At 44.8% G+C, this 25,321-nt stretch overlaps 1 protein-coding gene across 1 annotated transcript in view; it reads right to left on the bottom strand.

The window, feature by feature from the left end:
* Window positions 1–628: 628 nt before the first annotated feature.
* ADAMTSL2 (ADAMTS like 2) overlaps window positions 629–25,321 on the bottom strand; it is a 105,767-nt gene continuing 81,074 nt past the window's right edge. The window contains exon 18 of the mRNA XM_068242081.1: window positions 629–4,371. Within this exon, the coding sequence (XP_068098182.1) occupies window positions 4,253–4,371 (119 nt within the window). The 3' untranslated portion in view covers window positions 629–4,252. The remainder of the gene's footprint in view (window positions 4,372–25,321) is intronic.

Here is a 25,321-nt window from a genome sequence, read left to right as displayed (position 1 = left end):
GGGACTCCAGTTACTGGAAAGGGTGAAGCACCTCTCTAAATAATGTCCGATGTGCCCTGGCAGGATCTGGCAGCATCCCAGATCAATATCTTGAAGCAAGAAGTCAAGTCGGCACCATCAAGTTTCTCATGCAAGCATGAGAAACTTGAAGGTGCCGGCTTGACTTCTTGCTTCAAGATATTAGGGACTCCAGTGAATAGAACGTGCCACCAGAGCTCTGGTCCCTATATGCCATCACCTGTCCTGTTACATCACCTGTACTGGAAATAACCGTGATAGAAATCCAGTGATTTCCCCTGTATTAGACACAGGCACTCAAGCGATGAAAACTTGCCACTGAAGTAAGGGCTTGTTTCTTCTAGCCGCCAGTGTGCGTTTTGCAGGACGCTCACCAGCACTTGAGGCAATATGAACACCGATCCAGATCGCTACAGTGCAGAATTAAGATGAAGCGAAATCTGTGCCCATCACTATATTAGACCGCACTTACTGAAACAACCCCAAGGAGAGATACATTGCAAGTTAAAACCACCCTGGCGTTCTACTAAGATCACCAGGGTGGCTGCACAGCAGTATTTTTTGATTTTTTTCTTTTTTTAAATCATGTAGCTAACCTAGCGCAAGCTACACGATTCTCCCCTCCCTGCGGCATCCCTCCCACCCCTCCGATCGCCGCCAACGATCAAGCCCAACCGGAAATCCCGTTATGAACGGGATTTCCTTTAGGGCTTCCCCCGTCGCAGAATGACGTCACAGGGAGTCCCGATCCACCCATCAGCGCTGCCTGGCACTGATTGGCCAGGCTGCGCACAGGGTCTCGGGAAGGGGCCCTGTTACACGGCGGGTAGCGGCGCATCGGCGGCGATCGTCCCCAACACGCAGCTAGCAAAGTGCTAGCTGCGTATTTTAAAAAATAAATTACGAAAATCGGCCCACCAGGGCCTGAGCGGTGCCCTGCGGCGGTTATGGACGAGCTGAGCTCGTCCATACCGCCAAGAAGGTTAATAAGTTAGGTGAGAATTCATGAGATAGTTTTTTCTGAATTTAGTAACTAACATCAACTCTAAATTGAAATATAATTTTTTGGGTGAGCTCACCTTTTTTTTTACAGCAAAAAGTAGGTGGAGCTTTCATATGAGGGTTCTGCCAAAATGTTAATAGCTGTGGCAATGCAATCTGCAAACTGGGACCTGATAGATGCAATGCCTGGGCATGATGATGTCTATGTAGCTACACATTCATGATTCCTGAACATGCCTCTAAATCTGCCGCTGGTGTTCATAACCACTGACTACTTCACGGTCTTATTCAGAAATACAGTATGTTGCAGCAATTTCACTTTACCTTTCCCCTTGCAGTAAAGTATCTCAGGAGATCTATGTGAGGCATTGGAGAGATGAAACGACCACTAGCACAATGCCATAAATAACAGCAATGTAACTACATGGATGTTGCTGTGTTTGATATCATGTGAGAATCAGATTTACTTGGGCAGCTGAGATCTGGATTACCACAGTGATGTTTAGTACAGGAAAATATCTGTCTGATCTATTACATAATGCCCACATTTTTCTATGTATATTTATAAAAAAAATAATACATTCATTCTCTAGCACCTTCGATCATATAAAGAAACTCTGAAGACTTATTGCTTGTGTGAAGTCACTCTGTAAAGTTGAAGTACATTTTTAACATCCCCAACACTTGTTAAAGTAGTACAGATTAGCAGAGATTGTCAGTGAGCTGCAAATAATTTTGGTTTGCATGCAAATTATGTGTAGCTTAAAAATGATCCAATCAGAAGCAGCAGGAAGTGCAGCAAGTCTGGCTTAATCTTATGGTTAGTGTGTGCCAAATCCTCCTGCTTTGGGGGTCACATATTTTCAACTGTAGAATTACTAGCCTCATCTTACAATTGTTTACAGAAAAGTCGAGAAGTTGTGTAAAATTTAAAGGTGTTTATTACTGGTGCAAATTTTAGCAAAATATCGTATTTTTGATTCGATTATTTAGATCTAAAGAAAAGTTTGTATTCAATCGATTAACAGCATTAAATAATTTAATCTATACCCAATTACAAAATCTGTTGAGGTCATATCTGTGAAAAAAATAATCTGCCACACTCTTTGAAGAAACGAAAGATAATGCGACAAAGTGTCCATGATTTCCATTTTAAAAGAGTTCAGGTGCAGAGAAGGCGGCAGTGTTTGTGCATCATGTTCATATATGGTTTGATAAATGACATTTTAAATCGATGCACTATTTCTCTGCACAGGGTTTCACAGAGTGGTGTACTCCATCTTATCTTAAACTCAGAAGGCTCAGCCTTTCTGCAATACTTTTTTTTAATTCCTTGTTATTAAGCTGACACCAATTAATGTAGTTAGTTATGAAATTGAAATATTAACCAGTTGATTTGTTTCAGAAATCACCAGTCTTTTCTAGCCCTGACCCAACTTGCTTAAAACATACTGTTGCCATTAAATTCAAAACAAGCATACTGGTATATTTTATTATAAAACAATAACCTTTTTTTTCAAAATCAAATGTATTGTTGAACAGTTTTAGAGGTGAATCTCTTGTAAAAAAAAAACAATACATACTTACCAAGGACAAAGAAGGCCTCTGGATCCTGCAAAGGCTTCCCACTATGTTGACGCTCTCTGACCTTCAAAAGAAATCTGCCAAGAGGTTGTTGGATTGCTGATCGCGACCAGGCTCCTCTTAATACACGGGCGTAGCCATACTATACATGCATGTGTATGGCTATGCCTGCGCAGTAGACTGGAGCAGCTCATGAACCGTCAGGAGAGTCCTGGGCAGCCGTGGTGGTCTAAAGGACAGCGTAGGAAGCCTGTTCAGAATCCAAAGGCTTCCTTCTTTTTTGGTAAGTATCTGTTTCTTTGACCCAAATTATTTGCAAAATCATTGAATTCTGTTTTTGTAAACATTATACACAACATCCCATTTTTTCTGAAACCGGGTTGTACTTTACTAAGAGTGGGAAAGTAACAGGCTTACTTTAATTAAGGTACACAACTTATACTATATACTTGAGGTCCATGCTTAAAACAATCATTTAACGTTTCAAACCTTTGAAAATTTCACCATATATGCAAACGATTGATCAGGTCACATGCCCTTGTCAACGCTACTTTTGGTCAAAACATCAACTTGAATGATCACTTTAGCCAATGGTTTTCTGACTCAAATGGATTGTTACACAAATTGCCACCTTTAGAGATTCCTGACATTATTCATTGCTTGACTATTGTGCTGAACCTCTGCATTTCATCTTTTCTGTACATCAGTGATCAGAACAAGAATGCAGATCAGGAGATTTGACTTAACTTCACAAACTAAATGCACGTTTGTTCCTGCTGTTAATCGGAAACTACCCAAGCCTGAAAAACAGCACGGCAGATTTCCAGAAAGAAAATTCAACAATGCCAGATTTTATAAGCTATCAGTATAGGTCCAAATTACAGCGGACCCAAACTCTTGCACAGCATACAATGAAAAGTCTTTATTGCACATATACAGTAGTTGCTGAAGACATTCACAGCTCTATGTTTTGTGTTTGTTTAGCCAGATCAAAGTGTCTAATTAGTTCCTATCAGCAGCTGTGAATAAACTGCTAAGGCAGCTCTCCGCACACAGTAAACACTGAGGCTTAACTCTTTCAGTGCCCCCGGAAAGTGAAACCAAGTTAAAACTTCAGGTTTTTATAAGATTTCCATAAACTGTAATGAAGATATTTTTTCCCCATAAAGAGTATCATGCTGTGGCTAATCTTTTAGAGCAGAGTGGAAGTTCTGAGTTTAGTTTCACTTTTAAAGGATGTAGATTTTTAACATCTGAATACATGTGCCTGATCATTAGAGATATGTGGACCCCATATATAGTATAAATTGTATAGTATAAATCTCTTTTTAATGTCACAGACAGATCTGCTGTTCTGATAAAATTCCTTTTGGGTTGCGTTGTGTTGCCACTTTAGATGTAAAAAGCATTTAGAAGATGTTTTAATCTTACACAGGTGTGTTCTCAGGAAATATCCACATACACCGAACAGTAGATTGACCATCAGGCAGCATAGGATTAAATTACATTGAAGAGGTAAAAATAACTGCTGCCAGGCACACCTTGTTACTACCAATAGAATGTCTGCAGGGTTATTCACAGAAGGAGCCCCGGGCACAATCTGAAATGTACACAATTCACAAACACGGGGGTGACGGGGTGGGAGGAGTCAGGAGGCGCGTCCTCCGCAGGCTCGGCAACACGCCTTCCGGTAATACCAATGTGAGCAGAGCTTCACCTTCAGCACCAGGGAACAGTTTGCAGTGGCTTTGTCTTCACAAGCCTCATCTAGAACAATAGATGACAAGATTACATGTTAAAACAAGCAGACCAGACAAATAACATTGATATGGTTCTTTTCTCCTGGCGGACTCAAAGCGACAGAGCTGCAGCCCGTAGGGCGCTCTATAGGCAGTAGCAGTGTTAGGAAGTCTTGCCCAAGGTCTTCTGCTGAACAGGTGCTGGCTTACTGAACAGGAGGAGCTGAGATTTGAACCTAGGTCTCCTGTGTCAGCGGCAGAGCTCTTAAAGACACAGTGAAGCGAAAAAAAATATGACTTAATGATTTGTATGTGTAGTACAGCTAAGAAATAAAACATTAGGAGCAGAGACATACAGAAAGTCTAATATTGTTTCCAGTACAGGAAGAGTTAAGAAACTCCAGTCGTTATTTATGCAAAAGAGCCATTGAGCTCCACGACTTTCAAAGTCGAAGAGAGAGCTGTCTTCTGAAGCTTATTATCGCAAGTGTCTGGCACTGTATTGTTTTTTCTACTGCAGAGAACAGTTCAAAAGTTCACTATCCTGCTCTGTAAAATCATTTAGAATGCTGAGTAGTGTGTAAACTTCAAATTTTAGAGAATGATGCAATGTTACAAAAACAAAACTTTATATCTGAGAATAAAAATATGAGAATATTTTCTTTGCTACTAATGTTCTAGTAATTACAGTATACTACACATACAATTCATTATATCATAATTTTTTTTTCTCGCTTCAGTGTCTCTTTAACTAGTACACTAACCAGCCACTGCTGGATATCAGTGGTCCAGCTTCTTTATTTGTAATGTATGGGTCATTTTTCATCTCTTTTTCCCCACTGAGAGAATGAGGTAAATATAAAAGCCTTCTGGATTCATTAACTTATCTCAGCATGTGTATGCACATGACCACAATCACATGACCACCATTTTAGAAATGCCCACCATTGCCAGTTTACCGAAGTATCAGTAATCTACACTGAGAAGAATATAGAATTTGGAATTGGTGACTTGAGTTTAAAAACACTACGGCTTGATTCACTAGCCGGCGCTAAGCCGGTTAGTGAGCCCTAATAGATAGTGGGTGCAAACCACAGCGTTAGGTGGTTTGCACCCATAGGACCCCACACAACGTTTAAAGGGTAGCGGGTGCGACGTTATCGTCGCATCGCGCACTAACCATAGGCTGCCGCACTGCGCGCACTGTGTGGGGTCCTGTGCGCGATGTAGCTTTGCGAGCTATTAGTGCCCGCAAAGCTACTTATGGGGCACAAAGTAGCTATTCACAGCGGTGCTAAGACTTAGCGCCGCTTTGTGAATCAAGCCCTACGTGTTTGTCTTCCATGGTTATCCACTGCCCTTAAAAGTGTACCTGTCAGGAGTGGAAGAAGAGAATTTATACTTACCTGGGGCTTCTCCCAGCCCCCTTTAGTCCATCAGCACCCTTAGCATCCATTCAGTCCCCTTTGTTTTGCCGCCATCAGCCCCAGTAAAGTAGCCCTCAATCCCATGCGCGGACCCCACCTCCTCGATCGCTCTTTCATAGCCAGGAGCATTCTGCACCTGCGCAGTTACAAGCCTTAGTTAACTATGCAGGTGCAGAACAGTTCTGGCCATGGAAGCACGGTCAAAGAGGTTCGCGTCATTGAACAGCGCATGCCCAGTAGCCCCTGGGTCATGGACCTTCTTTTGGCCTGCAGCCTACACATCAGATTGTACAAGGAGGACGTTGTGGGAGCTGACAGACTACAGGGGGCTAGAAGAAGACCTAGGTAAGTAGAAAACCTCGTTTATAGATGACCATCACACAGTGTGCTTGTACATAAACAATTATCAGATGTCAGCTTCAGTGCAGATACTCCAAAATGTATTTCACAGTTTTATCCAGGCATCAAATACAGCCCAGCCAGCACAACCCTTTGGACCTGTGCGCTCTTCTTCAGGTGCCTACTCTCACGCAACATGGCCTTTTATGGTTGGATTGTATGTCTGCCTGGTGGCCCAGGTATGTTCCCATGTCCAGTCCAGAAAGGGAAAAAATGTGACTATGTAGAGTAGCCTTTCACATCCTTTTTAAACTAAAGGAACCTTGCAAATATTTTTTGGATCTCAAGGAACCCCTGCATTTATTTTGCAGGAGGCATGGACTTTAAAAGTTGGTGAGGCTGTTTATTTCACTACCCCCTATTACAATGCCCCACATTATACTGTCTCCTTATTCTAGCGCTCATTATTATTCTGACCCCCAATTTAGTGCTTCTTTTTACAGTAGCCCCTATTTTAATGTACTCTATGATACTTCCCCCACAATGGGGGAAAATGCCAAGGAACCCCTGCAGAGTCCTCAAGCTACCTTAGGGATCCAAGGAACCATGGTTGAGAAAGCAAGATGTAGAGGGATGGATTTTCCCAAAAAATGGCCAGGAGGGCAGAGCAGTGTGCAAGATCGCAGAACAGGATCATCCACCAGGCAACCTAGGCAGGTGCTTGGGGCCCAGTGGGTGTCAAGAGGTCCACCTGCCACCTTCTCTGGCCTCTCTTCACTTCAACTAACCAAAAGGACCACAAGTGGGACCCAAATCTACCATCTTCCCTAGGGCCCCATTACATCTTAATCCATTTCTGTGCAAGAGGTTAACACTTTGCACCGCTAAGGTTTGGGGTTGGAGTTTGTAAGTTTCCTTGTTTGTTTGTGGTGTTTCTGCCAGGTGCTCTGGTTTCCTTCTATTCTCAAGCGAGACAATGAGACACAGCTACCTAAAGTATGCTATGCTGGATTCACATATCTCTGTGAATTCACCGTTCCTCTCCTCGCTTAGCCCTTTTCCTATAATTACTACTTCAAAAATTTGACCTGTGGCTAAACTCAAATTTTCAGACAGGAAGAGGCGGGCTTACTGCATTGCTCCCTCCAAGACACCGAAGTATGCGGATCCAGTATGGCTATATATCTCTGTGCTTACCTCAGGTAGCTTTACCTCAGGTCAAGTATACTTTAAATGCCTATGCCGAAAAAGCTGTTTTCTCTTGCTCATATATTTTAGCAAGTCTTCTCATGTGTGCGGAGATGTATTTTCTCCTGCCCAAACATCTTTGTGAATATTCTCATCTGAGGATTTGTCAGATGATATTTATTTCTACATGCATTTATTGGCTCTCTGTATACAAGGAATGAAGCCTGCATATTTATACTGGTCTGGGGAGTGCTTGCTGTCATCAGAGGCCACAATATGAGAATTTATGTGCAGTGCCGCTTGCTAATGAATGTGGTTTTGCAGCCTGTCCAAACAGTTATAATTGCAGTCTAAAGAGAAGCATTACTGTTCTCCAGAGGGACATGTTAGCAAGCAGGCTGGGGGAGATGAGACCTGCGTTACACACAGAAGCATCTGAGTGATATACTGTATGTATCTGTTTATATAGGCATGTGGGCGCACATGTGGTGGTTAAAAAATGGGAATCTGTTTAATAGTAATCCTTACAGTTTTCCATCAAAACCACTCAAAGGAAACCTGAGGTGAGAGGGATATGAAGACTGACATATTAATTTCCTTTTAAACAATGCTCTAATTTTTAGCCACAGACCCTGAATAGGCATGCAGCAGATCAGGTGCTTCTGACTGAAGTCTGACTGGATTAGCTGGATGCTTGTTTCAGGTGTGTGATTCAGGTACTATTGCAGCCAAAGAGCACTGCCTGGCAGCTGGTATTGTTTAAAAGAAAATAAATATGGCAGCCTCGATATCGTGTACGTAATAGAAGGGTGTCTGGAAATGCGGGCGCCCAGGAAAGCCAATAGCAGAATATTGGTAAATTTACAGATATCGTACTCTTTATGTGTTTATTTTAAATAATTTTCCTCGCTTCAGGTTCCCTTTAAGGTGAAAAGAAGCTGTGGGCTGAAGTGGTTACATTTTAAATTTTTTCACAATAGTAGTTCTTTAATATTACCAAAAAATGTGTTCTTTCTCTATTAGCCGTATCGCGTTTGGTCCAAACCTCACCTATTTTCAGTAAACATTCCCCCTATTCCTTGAAGCTGTTGCAATATAAAGCGTTATTTGCTGTGAAGATCGTTAGCATTCATGTACACAAGCAGAGTTATGCACATAGATGCATCTGCTTTTTAAAGCCCAGCTGTGAACATAACACCTAAAGCTCATAGACTCTATCAAGAGACTTGGAAAGTGTGGGAAAATTCAGATAATTAGATTTTTTTTCCTCTTCAATGATAGGTTAAAATGAGAAGGCAAAGCCTGGCAACAATTCAAAAGACTAGTTACAAGCTGACAATACACAGAGGATCCTAGGGGAGGGAATATGCCAGGCATGGATTAGACATGGCACTGCGTTCCCAGCGCTGATTGGAAGACGGTCCCTAATGGATCTGCATTCATAACGAGATCTTTATGTCAGCAGTGCAGAAAACAGCTCTGATCAAACATATTGCTAAATCTACATTTATTTTAATTAATCATCAGCACTTCTGCTTCTGACAGTCTCTTTAACTGCTTCCCAACCACGTTGGTTGAAATGTACGTCCTGCAGGTGGCTACACGGCTCTGACAGGTTGTAGATTTCAACTTCCCAGCCACCGCTACCATCAATCGCGTCACTCTCTTTCCACCGCAGTTCACTCGCTCTCGATTTCATTGGCTCCTGAACATGTGATCACTGTGAGCCAATCCCATTGGCTTGCATTGGTAGACAGGGTCAGGAGCTAATGAAAGCGGCTCCTGACCGGTGCACAGAGCTCTGCCGTTATAGAGATGGCAGAGAGAGGGGCCTACAGCAATGGGAGAGTGGCGTGACTGGCAAGAGCGGCGGGTATGTGTGGCGATTCGGTAAGCGCCGTTTTGTGGTACCAGCAGTCCCTGGTCCTTAAAGAGAAACTATTGCCCCCCCCAAATAAAGTAAGTAAGATAAATACTTGCTCTACTTACATAACAGATGTATTGTAGTGTCCACGTTTTGATTTCTGTGATTTGTACATTGTATATTAGAAGACCCTGTTGCTGGCAGGGGACATCTTGTGTCCTCCGGCTAGATCAGGCATGGGCAAACTTGGCCCTCCAGCTGTTAAGGAACTACAAGTCCCACAATGCATTTGCCTTTATGAGCCATGACTGTGGCTGTAAGACTCCTGCAATGCATTGTGGGACTTGTAGTTCCTTAACAGCTGGAGGGCCAAGTTTGCCCATGCCTGGGCTAGATCCTCCCAAACATCCTCCCTCCTCCCCGCTCTGATTCTGTGCCCAGCGGGGAGGAATACATGCAGCAAGCACAGACTCACCTACTAATGGATCCAAGCGCTGCAGCAGATACTGCAGCGCCTGGAACCATTATTAGGTGAGTCCGTGTGCACCACCTTTATCCTTCCCCAATGTTCAGCGTGGGGAAGAGGGAGAATGCGTCGGCGGCAGAAGTGCAGAGGGGGGGGGGGGGGGGCGCTGACATGCCACTGGAGGAGGGGACAGAGGACAGTGACAGGAGATAGCCTCTGCCAATCCCCCCCCCCCCCCCCCCCCCGTGCCTTAGAAGCCTTGCGACCACCAGAGAGAAGGGGAAACCAAGGCCAAGATTCAAAGAGGAGAGAAGTGTGTGACAGAGACATCAGCCATTCAGGCTGATTCAGCATGCCTGACACTTCTCTTTTGCGTCTGCGTACCATGTTAGAGCCTGGGGGCATGGGGAGAGAAAATCTGCATGAAAAAAAGGTAAGAATGATTTTAAACTTTTGAATTGCCTGGTTAGCATCCTTTCTACTAATATATCAGCCTGCAATAGAAAACATATTGTGTATTTTATGCCTAACAGTTACTCTTCAAAGGGAACCTAAACTGAGAAGGATGTGGATTTTTCCTTTTAAAATAATGCCAGTTGCCTGACTCTCCTGCTGATCCTGTGTCTCTAATACTTTCAGCCACAACCCTTCAACAAGCATGCAGATCATTTGCTCAGACTGAAGTCAGACTGGATTAGCTGCATGCTTGTTTCAGGTGTGTGATTCAGCCACTACTGCACCTAAAGAGATCAGCAGGGCTCCCAGGCAACTGGTATTGTTTAAAAGGAAAAATCCATATCCCTCTCAGTTTAGTTTAGGTTCCCTTTAAGGGGCCAGAGACTGCTGGTATGCAAGGAGTTAAATACACTTGTATATGTCATTTTTTTATACTGCAGCAGATCAGTAGCCGCTACGTCATAATAATATATTTAAAGTGAATCTCAGCCATATTAATGCATTTAAAGTGAACGTCAGCACAAGCTAATAGTTGTGTGAAGTCATTGGCTGACTCGTAAGCAGCACGCTAGTTCTGAGCAGTTGCATCACTCTCTGAGATGATGACCAGGTTCTGTGGCCAGGAAGTAGGATGCTGAACTGACATCAGAAAGTAAAGAGATAATGGCTGTAATCAGGACTGATGTTCATTTCTCTACTCCTCCCAGGGGGCAGCAGATCCTGAGGAGACACTCCGAGCAGAGTGCCACGTGGGGAAGGATAAACGCCTATTGTGCCAAGATCTTGCAGCTTTTATTATACTCAGTTTTGGTTGTGAATAATGAACATAAAGGATGTTTATCGTATGGATTCACTATTTGTTACAGATCAGAACAAAACTGTAGTTCAATATGATACTGTATATATAATAATAATAATAATAATAACAATGTAACATACAAATGTAGCAAGTGAGCTCTTAGTAACCTCAAGGCTTTGTAAGGACCACTTCACACTTGACAGAATTCATATGTGAATTTTTTTTCTAAATTTACGCTGCCGCACATCTAAAGGCACATTTCCACTAGTCAAGAATCATGGCCGTTTTCTGCACGCAATTTTAAAGGCAGAATCGCAGCCTATTGAATTCAATAGGCTCTTCAGAACCTTAACACTAACCTCACCCATCACAGCCTAAACACTGACCCAACCCACCATCTAGCATGTAATACTGCCCCAATGGGTTGACAAGAGATCTGGCCTTTTGAATCATCTCATCTGAGATAGCTGAGGCTAATGTTCTCCTTTTTGAACCCGCTCTGTCATGTGTCACAGCACCATCTTTCTGCCCGCTTCCATAGCAACAGAATGAGTCACTAGGCTCAGGGGCGTAGCTAGAAATGACTGGGCCCCATAGCAATTTTTTTGTATGGGGCCCCCTCCCCACAGCCGCCGCACCCCCCCCCCCCCAACTACCTTCCAACCCAACGCACCTCTCGGACCTCCCACACTGAGAGCATTCACCAGAAAAACATCATTATGTGGGGAGCAGTCACCAGAAAACAGTCGCTATGTGGGGAGCAGTCACCAGAAAACAGTCGCTATGTGGGGAGCAGTCACCAGAAAACAATCGCTATGTGGGGAGCAGTCACCAGGAAACAGTCGCTATGTGGGGAGCAGTCACCAGAAAACAATCGCTATGTGGGGAGCAGTCACCAGGAAACAGTCGCTATGTGGGGAGCAGTCACCAGAAAACAATCGCTATGTGGGGAGCAGTCACCAGAAAACAATCGCTATGTGGGGGAAGTCACTAGAAAACAATCGCTATGTGGGGAGCAGTCACCAGAAAACAATCGCTATGTGGGGAGCAGTCACCAGGAAACAGTCGCTATGTGGGGAGCAGTCACCAGGAAACAGTCGCTATGTGGGGAGCAGTCACCAGAAAACAATCGCTATGTGGGGAGCAGTCACCAGGAAACAATCGCTATGTGGGGATCAGTCACCAGAAAACAATCGCTATGTGGGGAGCAGTCACCAGAAAACAATCGCTATGTGGGGAGCAGTTACCAGAAAACAATCGCTATGTGGGGAGCAGTCACCAGAAAACAATCGCTATGTGGGGGAAGTCACCAGAAAACAATCGCTATGTGGGGAGCAGTCACCAGAAAACAATCGCTATGTGGGGAGCAGTCACCAGGAAACAGTCGCTATGTGGGGAACAGTCACCAGGAAACAGTCGCTATGTGGGGAGCAGTCACCAGGAAACAGTCGCTATGTGGGGAGCAGTCACCAGAAAACAATTGCTATGTGGGGAGCAGTCACCAGGAAACAATCGCTATGTGGGGAGCAGTCACCAGGAAACAGTCGCTATGTGGGGAGCAGTCACTAGGAAACAGTCGCTATGTGGGGAGCAGTCACCAGAAAACAATTGCTATGTGGGGAGCAGTCACCAGGAAACAATCGCTATGTGGGGAGCAGTCACCAGAAAACAATCGCTATGTGGGGAGCAGTCACCAGGAAACAGTCGCTATGTGGGGAACAGTCACCAGGAAACAGTCGCTATGTGGGGAGCAGTCACCAGGAAACAGTCGCTATGTGGGGAGCAGTCACCAGAAAACAATTGCTATGTGGGGAGCAGTCACCAGGAAACAATCGCTATGTGGGGAGCAGTCACCAGGAAACAGTCGCTATGTGGGGAGCAGTCACTAGGAAACAGTCGCTATGTGGGGAGCAGTCACCAGAAAACAATTGCTATGTGGGGAGCAGTCACCAGGAAACAATCGCTATGTGGGGAGCAGTCACCAGAAAACAATCGCTATGTGGGGGCAGTCACCAGAAAACAATCGTTATGTGGGGAGCAGTCACCAGAAAACAATCGTTATGTGGGGAGCAGTCACCCCCTGCCCTATCCCCCCCCCCCCCCCCCCAAGCAGCCAGCACCAGGTTGCATCATGGCCGCTGGCCAGGTATGGGTGGCAGCAGCCACCAAGTCCCCCGGGCCGCCCCCATTAACACCCACCTCCATCCACTGCAGGCAGCAGCAGCACCAGGCACTGAGCCGAGGCAAACTTACAGGCTGCAGCTGCCTTGCCAGCTTGCGTGGGGTCGGGTCGGCTCGGTGTTCTCCCACTCTACTCCTTGCAGCAGCAGCTGGTCCGCTCTCCCTCCTGCTCGCACGTCTGTCTGAGAGACTCGAGAGAGTCACTCTTCTGCTGTCTCCTCCTCCTTCTCCCTCCCTGGCTGGCCGGAACTATACAGTAAGTGTCGGGCCCGGCCGCCAGGGAGGATCAATGCGCCGCTACGTGGTCCCCCTCCTCACCAGCCACCTTATCAGAAGAGGGGGGCCCGGGAGAGCGATGCGCCGCTGTTTTAAAATTATGGGGGGGCCCGGCGGGGGGGAGGGGGACGGGCGGCATCAATATATATTAAAAAAAAAAAGTACCCTGAATCAACACTGGCCCCTGTGGCGTAGGGATACTGCGGGGCCCCATAGCAACGCTATGGTGGCTATACCTAATGCTACGCCCCTGACTAGGCTAATGCCGCTTCTGTATAGAACTCTGGCCCTGAGCTGTCACCATGGGCGTCCGTGCATATGGCAAAATCGGGCATCTGCCCGACCCTGGCCGCCCGCTGCCCCCCCTGGCCGCGTGCCTGTGCGGCCAGCAGGAGGGGAGCAGCGCAGAGAAGAGGGAGAGCTATGGGCACAGTGGAGAAGGGCAGACGTCTCCCCCCCCCCCTTCCCTCACCTTAGGGGGCTCTCCCTCCCTCGCTCGCTCTCCCCTCCGGAGTCCGGAACGAAGTGTGCAGCGGCTGGGCAGCGGACAGAACTTACCTCGTCTCGCTCCTGCGCCAGAAGTTCTGGTGCCGCACTCTGGTCTGGACCAGACCAGGCTAGCGGCAAATCCATCCGGCGCCTGCGACGAGACGAGGTAAGTTCTGCCCGCTGCCCAGCCGCTGCACACTTCGTTCCGGATTCCGGAGGGGAGAACGAGCGAGGGAGGGAGAGCCCCCTAAGGTGAGGGAAGGGGGGGGGGAAACGTCCGCCCTTCCCCGCTATCCGCACATAGCTCTCCCTCTTCTCTGCGCTGCTCCCCTCCTGCTGGGGCACACCTGGCTACCTATTCTGGGGACATATACACCTGCCTACATATACTGGGCACATATACCCCTGGCTACATATACTGGGCACATATACCCCTGCCTACATATACTGGGACATATACACCTGCCTACATATACTGGGACATATACACCTGCCTACATATACTGGGACATATACACCTTCCTATATATACTGGGGACATATACACCTGCCTACATATACTGGGACATATACACCTGCCTACATATACTGGGACATATACACCTGCCTACATATACTGGGGACATATACACCTGCCTACATATACTGGGACATATACCCCTGCCTACATATACTGGGACATATACCCCTGGCTACATATACTGGGACATATACCCCTGGCTACATATACTGGGGACATATACCCCCTGGCTACATATACTGGGGACATATACCCCCTGGCTACATATACTGGGGACATATAACCCTGGCTATATATACTGGGACATATACACCTGCCTACATATACTGGGGACATATACACCTGCCTACATATACTGGGCACATATCCCCCTGACTACATATACTTGGCACATATACCCTTGACTACATATACTGGGCACATATACCCTTGACTACATATACTGGGCACATACCGTATATACTCGCAAGCAAGCCGACCCGCATATAAGCCGACCCCCCAACTTTTTCCTGAAAAAAACAGGAAAAAATGATTGACCCTCATATAAGCCGGGGGTAGGAAATGCTGGCCGTGTGATCCCCCCAGTGTGTCCCAGTATAGTTAGTATATTGCCCAGTATGGGTAGGTAGTGCCCAGTATAGCTAGTGAAGTGCCTAGTATAGCTAGTATAGTGCCCAGTATAGCTAGTATAGTGCCCAGTATAGTGCCCAGTACAGCTAGTAAAGTGCCCAGTATAGCTAGTATAGTGCACAGTATAGGTAGTATAGTGCTCGGTATAGCTAGTATAGTGCCCCAGTATAGCTAGTATAGTGCTCGGTATAGCTAGTATAGTGCCCAACTATAGCTAGTATAGTGCCCAGTATAGCTAGTATAGTGCCCAAGTATAGCTGGTATATTGCCCAGTTTAGCTAGTATAGTGCCCAGTATAGCTAGTATAGTGCTCAGTATAGGTAGTATAGTGCTCGGTATAGCTAGTATAGTGCCCAAGTATAGCTAGTATAGTGCTCAGTATAGCTAGTATAGTGCTCAGCATAGCTAGTATAGTGCCCAGTATAGCTAGTATAGTGCTCAGTATAGCTAGTATAGTCCTCAGTATAGGTAGTATAGTGCTCAGTATAGCTAGTATAGTGCTCAGTATAGGTAGTATAGTGCTCAGTATACCTAGTATAGTGCCCAGTATAGCTAGTATAGTGCTCAGTATAGTGCTCAGTATAGGTAGTATAGTGCTCAGTATAGGTAGTATAGTGCCAGGTATAGCTAGTTTAGTGCTCAGTATAGCTAGTATAGTACTCGGTATAGCTAGTTTAGTGCCCAAGTATAGCTAGTATAGTGCTCGGTATAGCTAGTTTAGTGCCCAAGTATAGCTAGTATAGTGCTCGGTATAGCTAGTTTAGTGCCCAAGTATAGCTAGTATAGTGCAAGGTATAGCTAGTTAAGTGCCCAAGTATAACTAGTATAGTGACCCCCCCCCCCCCCCCGCGGCCGCCGCTGCTATTAGCTTACTGTGCGGCTTCCTCTATGTGTATCGCCGTTACTATGGAAACCGCTCTGCCTCCAGCTTCCTGTCATCACACAGCAGCCGCCGTGGAGCGAGCTGCTGTGAACTATTTACATGCCCGGGAAACGAAGAGGGGAATAGAGGAAGCCGCACAGTAAGCTAATAGCAGCGGCAGACGCGGGGCAGGGGGGGGAAGGGTGGCCTACGACTAACGAGACTCGCAAGCAAGCCGACCCCCCAACTTTTGGCCCACTTTTGGGGGGTCAAAAATTCGGCTTGCTTGCGAGTATATACGGTATACCCCTGGCTACATATACTGGGCACATATACCCCTGACTACATATACTGGAGTCATCTATACCTCTGTCTACAGATACTGGGGACATATACCCCTGGCTACATATACTGGGGACATATACCCCTGGCTACATATACTGGGCACATATACCCCTGACTACATATACTGGGCACATATACCCCCGACTACATATACTGGGCACATATACCCCTGCCTACATATACTGGGCACATATACCCCTGCCTACATATACTAAGCACATATACCCCTGGCTACCTGTTCTGGGGACATCTCTACCCCTGGCTACCTGTTCTGGGGACACCTATAGACCTGGGGCTACTTATTTTTGGGGAACCACTGCTGTCAGATTGAGTGTATTTTGGGGAACTGCTGCTAGGTGAGAGATGTCTACCATGTTAAGGGGGCATTCTGCCTATTTATGTGAAATGCTGTCTATTTATGTGCCTCATGACTGCTGAATTTGTCTTGTTGGGGGCCTCATGGTTACTGAATTTGTCTTGTTGGGGGCCTCATGATTTGTTGGGGGCCTCAAGATCGCTGAATTTGTCTTGTTGGGGGGCTCATGATTGCTGAATTTGTCTTGTTGGGGGCCTCATGATTGCTGAATTTGTCTTGTTGGGGGGGCCTCATGATTGCTGAATTTGTCTCGTTGGGGGTCACATGATTGCTAACTGCGAGACTATGGAAAAAGCTGAATCATGATCATATGAGACAATGGGCTCGATTCACAAAGCGGTGCTAACCCAGTTAGACTTTAGGCGTGATAACCATTGCACCACGCTGGTGAAAAGCCAGTTTAGGCGTGATAAGTTTAGGCATGATAAGTTTAGGTGTGATAAGTTTAGGCATGCTAAGTTTAGATAAGTGTAGATAGCGTGCAAAGTCCCGCACGCAAAGCAGCGCCATTAAACTCTATACGATGTGCACCAGACTTTGCTAGCGCAAAACTTTTGATCAGCTGTGCACTGCGGTGCTAACGCAGTTGGTGCTTAAACTTATCATGCCTAAACTTATCACACCTAAACTTATCATACCTAAACTTATCACACCTAAACTTATCACACCTAAACTTATCACACCTAAACTTATCATGCCTAAACTGAGTTTAGGCGTGATATAGGGCTTTTCACCAGCGTGCTAACTGTTAGCACCGCTTTGTGAATCAGGCCCAATAGCATTAAGCCTACTTTTTCAGCTTTTTAAAACAGAAAATGAAACGGGGAGGTTCTAAAAAAAATGAATACATTTTTCAGGAGTCGGATGGATGAAATTGTTTATCTTCACAGTTTATTTTCAACTTGTATTTTCCATAAAGTTCATGTATGAGTTAAAACGTTTGTATTTAGTTTAAATTGCTGTTGGCACTTTGTGATAGTAAAGTGACTTTGCAGTTTGGGCACTCGACCTCCAAAAGGTTCGCCACTACTGTCCTAATCTAATGTCCCACCATTGCTAAGTTCATGTAAACTTGCCTCCACCCACGACCACACCCACATTCTGGTTCATGACCACACCCATTGCTACGCGCACCACACAACACCACCCCCCGCTTATTCCTCCCCCCTTTTTGCCCTCCCCCTGGAAAATTTTCTGCGGACGGCCATGGCTGTCACACAAAGGATCGAGTCTCGATCCCTACAGGAGACAGTAATTGGGTGTGTATGAGTCATAACAGTTACTCCAAAGGTCTAATTCAGAGATGAATGGAACCAGTCTAAAGGCAGCAACATATAATAGCTTATCATTTCATAGTTACATATTTTGGCTGAGAAAAATACATCCCTCATCCCTCCATCAAGGTCAACCAGAGGAAAAAAAAAGAAAAGAACCTTCACATATCCTTGGTATGGTAGGGGTGTCTTGACAACCTGGAGAAAAGACACAGGAAGCACAAAAAGGACGGGAGTCCAATAGCGTAATACGTTTAGTATAAGGTCTATAAGTGGTATAATGAAAACTACTCACAAAGGCGGGTTGCAGAGGGGTAACCGACCACAAGAAGCAGGTGGAGACCATAAACCCGACTCCACTCGGGGTGGTCCAGCCGGACCTGGTGGCGGTCGCTCTCTTAGGAAACTCGACAGTTGTCCCCTGTGGTGTGAACCGCGTGCAGTCTGTCTGAACCCATCCAACAGGATATGTTGGGGGGTATATAAGCACAATATGGGTGAAAGAGGCGCCCTGGTGTGTATAAAATTCTTTCAAAACAAATAAAAACAAAAGAAAGGGAGGTAGCTTACCTCAAATAACAAAAACTTTGTAACAACAGAAGATTTGTATTACTAAGCACAGGCAACGCGTTTCACGGGTCTAAGCCAGCTTCCTCAGGCCAATAACAGTGCCAAATGGAAAAACCTCAACCTCATCTAGAGGCTCCATATGCTAAAGAGGTTTTTCCATTTGGCACTGTTATTTGGCCTGAGGAAGCGGGCTTAGACCCGTGAAACGCGTTGCCTGTGCTTAAGGAGAAAAATCTTTTGTTGTTACAAAGATTTTGTTATTTGAGGTAAGCTACCTCCCTTTCTTTTGTTTGTATTTGTTTTTAAAGAATTTTATACACACCAGGGCGCCTCTTTCACCCATATTGTGTCTTCACATATCCTAGTTGATACAAGAGGAAGATGAAAAACCCTTAAAAAGCTTGGCTAAAATAATTTACAAATTAATATTTCCTGTTTAAAGAGAACCTGAACTGAAAATAAAAAGTCAAAATAACCATACACAGGTCATGTACCTCCTGTGTAGTCTACTCCTCAATCTCTTTCTACTCTCCTGCATCACATTTTTCCACTGTGATCAATGGAATTATCCGTCCTCCATTTTGAAAATGGCCATTACCTCCTAACAGCTTCCTGGTCAGCACACTGTTAAACTGTAATATCTCCCACTTGAGCCATAGGGAAACATGGACATTACCTTGCACATTCAGTTGTAACTGACAGCTACTTATATATAGCTGACAGCAACTGGTGTATTTCAGTTCTGACAAAATATTGTCAGAACTGGAAGGGATCACTGTAAGAAGAAAACGGTGAGATTCTGAGAGTAACTGACGGTGAGGTTAGTATGTAAAATTAATTTGCAGCTACTTAATGTTTTTATTTTAAATAATTTTACTCGCTTCAGGTTCCCTTTAAGCTAAACTTGACCCCATCATTCCTCTTCTCAAGCATATCTATTGGTCCTTTAATGATGGGTTGTTTCACTATAAGTATATAAAAGAACGGTTTGCATGGCTTTTCCCAATGTGATGTACTAAGAGTGTTGCTTTTTAGTAGGGCCGGCTCTTCCATAGAGGCAAAGGGAGCAGTGGCCACAGAGCCTATAGGGCCCCCCTAAGGTGTGTCCCCCTCCCTTTCAGCTATGGTGACCCTATACATGCCTGTAGGAGTCTGGTGTGTAGCGCATGGTGCTGCTTCCTGTGCGCAGCCTGGAATTAGGTAAGATCCCGCTGTGTGTAAACTCTGCATTTGAAAGGGCAAGGAGGGGAATAATGGGGTTCCCAACAATGCTTTTGGAGACATATGATGGACACCTAATGATTTTGTGTGGCTGGGACCGTGGTGAGATGGGTCCTGGGAGTTGGCTCGGGGGCTGCAAAGGAGGTGGTGCTAGGAGGGCCCACTCATTGCTGACCCAGCTACATGCAACTGCAAATAATGTCCTAATGCCTAATTTCATGGGAAAATTATTATCATAGTAATGGATAGTGTGGTAAGGGATTTGCACCTCTTCAGATTTTAACCTTTTCCAGATCGACGTAAGTAAATCCTTGTGGCTACTCTAGGCTGATGCGGCGTAGGATTTACACCACCCGCCGTTTCCGCTCCCTAAGCGATCGTGTGCACCGGAGAGGGGAGATTAAGCTGTCATATGACAGCTGACATCTCCCCTGAGTGCTCAGAAGCCATCGCGTATGGCTACTGATCACATGATCACTATGATCGCTGGCGGATCATAGTGATCACCATTAAGAGCTGCGGCAGTAGGGGGAAAGAAGTGGATCCACTCATCTTCCTGCCGTTCCCCCGGCGTTCAGCGCTCCCCTCCGCTCTGGCCGGCATCCACTCTCGCTCTGACGTTAGTGCCGGGTCCCGGCTTGATGATGTCATCAGACCGCGACCCAGAACTGAGCGGCAGTACAAGCGGGGATGCCGGCTGGAGAGGAGGGGTCCACAGAGGCTCATCGCTGGAGCCTTGAAGATGAGTAAAGGCTGCTGGCTACAGGGGGGGGGGGGCACAGTCCAGCAAGCAACACTGGGGATCCGGTTGCCTGACCCCCAAAATGCCATTAAAAATTAAATATAAATATTTACCTAAGGGTCTAAACTTTTTAAATATCCATGTAAAGATAAAATATTTCTATTTTTTTTTTTCATCATAAGCTTGTAAATAGTGATGGATGCAAAACGGAAAAAAATGCACTTTTATTTCCAAATAAAATATTGTCGCCATACATTGTGATGGGGACATAATTTAAATGGTGTAATACCCGGGACTATTAGGCAAATACAATACGTGGGTTTTAATTATGGAGGCATGCATTATTTTAAAACTATAATGGCCGAAAACTGAGAAATAATGATTTTTTCAGTTTTTTCTTATTCTTCCTGTTAAAATGCATTTACAGTAAAGTAGCTCTTAGCAAAATGTACCACCCAAAGAAAGCCTACTTAAGGCCCATACACACGTCGGATTTTTCTGAACGACGGGTCGTTTGAACGTCCCGTCGTTCAGTCGTTCGCACGCGGAATCCGACGTGTGTACAGACTATCGTTCGCCTGATAAGACTAGTTTCCAGCGATCTGCCCGGCGGATCGCTGGTCACCAGTCTTATCACCCGAACGATAGTCTGTACACACGTCGGATTTGACGTGCGAATGACTGAACGACGGGACGTTCAAACGACCTGTCGTTCAGAAAAATCCGACGTGTGTATGGGCCTTTAGTGGCAGAAAAAACAAGATATAGATCAGTTCATTGTGATAAGTAGTGATAAAGTTATAGGCGAATGAATGGGAGGTGAAAATTGCTCGGATGCATAAAGTAAAACACGACTGAAGGCTGAAGTGGTTAAGCGGGTTAGGCAGCCGGTCCCCAAACGGTTAATGCAGTCATGTGACCTGTGTTCCTATCACTGAGAATTGCTTTCCCTTCCTGTGCAGAGAGGAAGTGGAGAAATGTCTCCAAGACAGCCAGAGACATCAAAGTAGAAAAATATGTATACCCATGAATTGGAGAAGATTTATAATTCTTGACTAGTATTCACTGCTGTCTATTATTTCCTGTCCCTAAGATAACTAGTTTTCTTATGAAAGCCAGGTCCCACCTCTCAGGGTCTACAATACGGAACCAGATACTGATTAATAGAATTATTTTTTTTAAATGATTACCTTTTAAAGCTATTCAGAATTAATTTTTTTTTTCCTGGAACCAGACTCTAACTAGTCATATCAATGTTAGAATACAAAATAGTATAGTATTATGATAAGTGGCTGGATAGTGTACTGGTTAAGGGCTCTGCCTTTGACATGGGAGACCTGGGTTTCCTAGCTAGTGTCAGTACCTATTCAGAAAGGAGTTCAAGACTCCCTAACACTGCGGAGTGGCCTCTTGAGCCCAGTAGCTGCAGCTCTTGAGTCCGACAGGATAAAAGCGCCATACAAATGTACAAATGTTTGGAATTACACCTCACTGAGGTAAATTCAATGTTCAAAACTAGCTGGAATGTAGCTTAGTTTCTCTCACCATGGCCTATAAGAATTCAGAATTGGTCTTGCAGTGCCCTCTGCTGGAAAAAGTAAGCCAGTAAGTAAGCCATTTTCAAGTAAGCCTAACAAGTTAAGTATTAAAGAGCACCTGCGGCATGCTCAACTAGAAATATTAAGTGTTCCACATTTAAAATGAATAAACAATCATCAATTCAAAATTAATTTATCATATGTATATGCGAGCAGTGCACAGCAATATTACTGGTACTAACAGCAGCAGACTACCATGCTTATTAAGCATGACCAGTGGCCACCGTTGCCTCTCGCCACTCACACACTGAACTCAGATCAGTGGAAACCTCAATACAGTGGAGACCGTCACAGTATCCAAGGAGTATACTTCAGATGCGGAATTGAGGCGTTGGATGAGGTTTGGTTAATGGGGGTCGATTCACTAAAGCGTGATAACTGCTATCACAGCAATTATCACGCGATCTGCCGCGCACAAACCTTTGCGCACGTAAAAGGTCACTCTGCATGATAAGCAGAGGTTTGAGCGCGATCATGTGCGCGTTTCATGTGAAGCGCACACGTGATCACGCACAAACCTCCGCTTATCACGCGGAGTAACCTTTTGCGCGCGCAAACCGCGTGATAACTGCTGTGATAGCAGTTATCATGCTTTATTGAATCGACCCCAATATATGATGCTGGGTGAAGAGCACTCTTTGTTACTGGGGCTCTATTATGGGACATCTTTTTTACTTGGACATGCAGGCCACCTAATTATGTTATTTAAAGCAGAGTTCCCCAACCCTGTCCTCAAGGCCCACCAACAGGGCATGTTTTGCAGAAAACCACAAACATGAACAGGTGAGGTAATTAGTGTCTCAGCAATGCTGATTATCTACCTCTGTGGTGTACCTATAGCCATACTTCATACTGAAAGATCATGCTTCACTTCAACTTATACAAAAGACTACCCCCTAAAACATGGGCTCCTCTCTACCCTTCCAAATCCCCCTACCCCAGGCACAGTTTCAGTGTTTGCTGAGTACAGCTAAGTCACAGTTTACTTGGTTACATATAAACATGTCAAGTTGTGAGAGGAGAAAAGGAACACAAATGAAACAATCCTCAAATGGCTGCCAAATGTCCAATACTTCCAGTTCTGAAATGTCAGCATACCATTACGTGTGTCAGCATCAAGTGCTAGAGCTGTGATTGAGTCACCTGCAGCGAAGCAGTAACAGTCTGGTCTGTCTGTGTGTTGGGTTTTCATTCATCCATACAGGCCCCTTCATGTATAATCATAACCCCTGGGGGTCTTTTATAGAAGATGTGGCCTCCATGTGTGCATTCTGTCTGCAGACTGTTTATGCTTTTTGTCGTTTTGTGTGTGGTGAGAAAATGTCAACAAACAGTTCTGTTTATATGTGCAACTCAGCACATTCCAGCCAGATCTGAACAGTAACATATTCGCAGGCCCAGCAGGACCTTATGGGTTGTTCAAGTGTGTCTTAAAGGATGGATGCAGCTAAACAGCTGTGTACTGATAGCTAACAATTTACTTGTAACTACTGTGACTAATACTAAATTCCAACAAAGGGACATTTCAAAGCACAAATCTTAATTACTGAGATATCTTGATGCAGGATTCAGGAGTCAGACTTGCAACAATAATACAGCCCAGAAAGGTAGAATCTGAGTGGAACAAGCATACAGCCCAGAAAGGTGGAATCTGAGTGGGACAAGCCTACAGCCTGTTAAGGTGGAATCTGAGTGGAACAAGCATACAGCCCGTTAAGGTGGAATCTGAGTGGAACAAGCATACAGCCCAGAAAGGTAGAATCTGAGTGGAACAAGCAAACAGCCCGGAAAGGTAGAATCTGAGTGGAACAAGCATGCAGCCCAGAAAGGTAGAATCTGAGTGGAACAAGCATACAGCCCGGAAAGGTAGAATCTGAGTGGAACAAGCATACAGCCTGGAAAGGTGGAATCTGAGTGGAACAAGCATACAGCCCGGAAAGGTAGAATCTGAGTGGAACAAGCATACAGCCCGGAAAGTTAGAATCTGAGTGGAACAAGCATACAGCTAGGAAAGGTGGAATCTGAGTGGAACAAGCATACAGCTCGGAAAGGTAGAATCTGAGTGGAACAAGCATATAGCCCGGAAAGTTAGAATCTGAGTGGAACAAGCATACAGCCCGGAAAGGTAGAATCTGAGTGGAACAAGCATACAGCTAGGGGAGGTAGAGTCTGAGTCAGACTTGAAACAAGCATACAGCCATGGAAGGGAGAGTCTGAGAGTCTGTGTCTGACTTGAAACAAGTATACAGCCAGGAAAGGTAGAGTCGGAGTCAGACTTGGAACAAGCATGTAGCTAGTAGTTGGATGGTCTAAGCCACACCCTGAACAAGCATACTACCAGTGGATTTAGAGTCTGAAACAAGCATGTAGCCAGGGGAGTTAAAATAGAGTCAAAATGGTTTATTTAGACGGTGTTGGAGGCAAAGGATCAGAACAACAGAGTAGTACAGGTCAACAGTGTCACCTTCTACGTTCCGCTAAGTAGAATTAGTTTAAGCTTTATGGTTCAAAGGTTAAGACTTGATTTTAATGTTTCAGTAGAAAATACACAGTTAAAAAGGTCCCACAAATTCTGCCATAATAGTACTAAAGCTGTTGTACAAATAGCTATGAGACATCATAGATACTGTATGGCCTATTTGACATTAATGGTCCCTTAGCAATTACAAAACTTGGTATGTCTTTGCTCATTATCAATACAATACATAAATGATTTGGTAATGTTTACTACTATAAAATGAATGGAAAAACATGTTACATCCTAGCAATAAAAGACTCCAGAGAAAACTTTGACTTTCAGAAAGCTTCCAGTTTCGATGGACTACTAAAGAAGTAAGATGTGTAGAAATGACTTTAGTAGCTTTGTCTTTACGCTAGGATGTATGAGACTCATAACACTGCACTTCTTTCTAGTAAACTATTATGAACTTGCAAAATGTTACATTTCATCAAGTTTTAACCAGATTTAATTGCCAAAAACTCCCTTCCAATTAGCTTTCCAAGCAATAGGCAAGCATAAAATGGTAGCAGACAGTCAATCCAATATGACATACAGTACTACCGTTTAGCATGGCTATTGGATCAGTTAAAGTGCTATGCTCTATTTCATCAGAACAACATCAAAACTATTCTCACTGTTACACCCATTAAACAAGTGTCACCACATCAAGCAAATGTAAAATACATGTAAATATTTCTGGATTCTGGATACTGGTTTACAGATGCAGCTTAAATTGTCTGAAAGGATGACCTTTGTTTTGCCAAATATGCGGGCTACATAAGTAAAACCATGACATGGTTACAATGTATATATACAGTATATATATACAGGATCTTCTCAAAAAGTTAGCATATT

The sequence above is a fragment of the Hyperolius riggenbachi genome, chromosome 6, assembly GCF_040937935.1.
Source record: "Hyperolius riggenbachi isolate aHypRig1 chromosome 6, aHypRig1.pri, whole genome shotgun sequence".
NCBI lineage: Eukaryota > Metazoa > Chordata > Amphibia > Anura > Hyperoliidae > Hyperolius > Hyperolius riggenbachi.
Note: the sequence above shows the minus strand (reverse complement) of the source record. Positions and strands in the feature narration are given on the sequence as shown.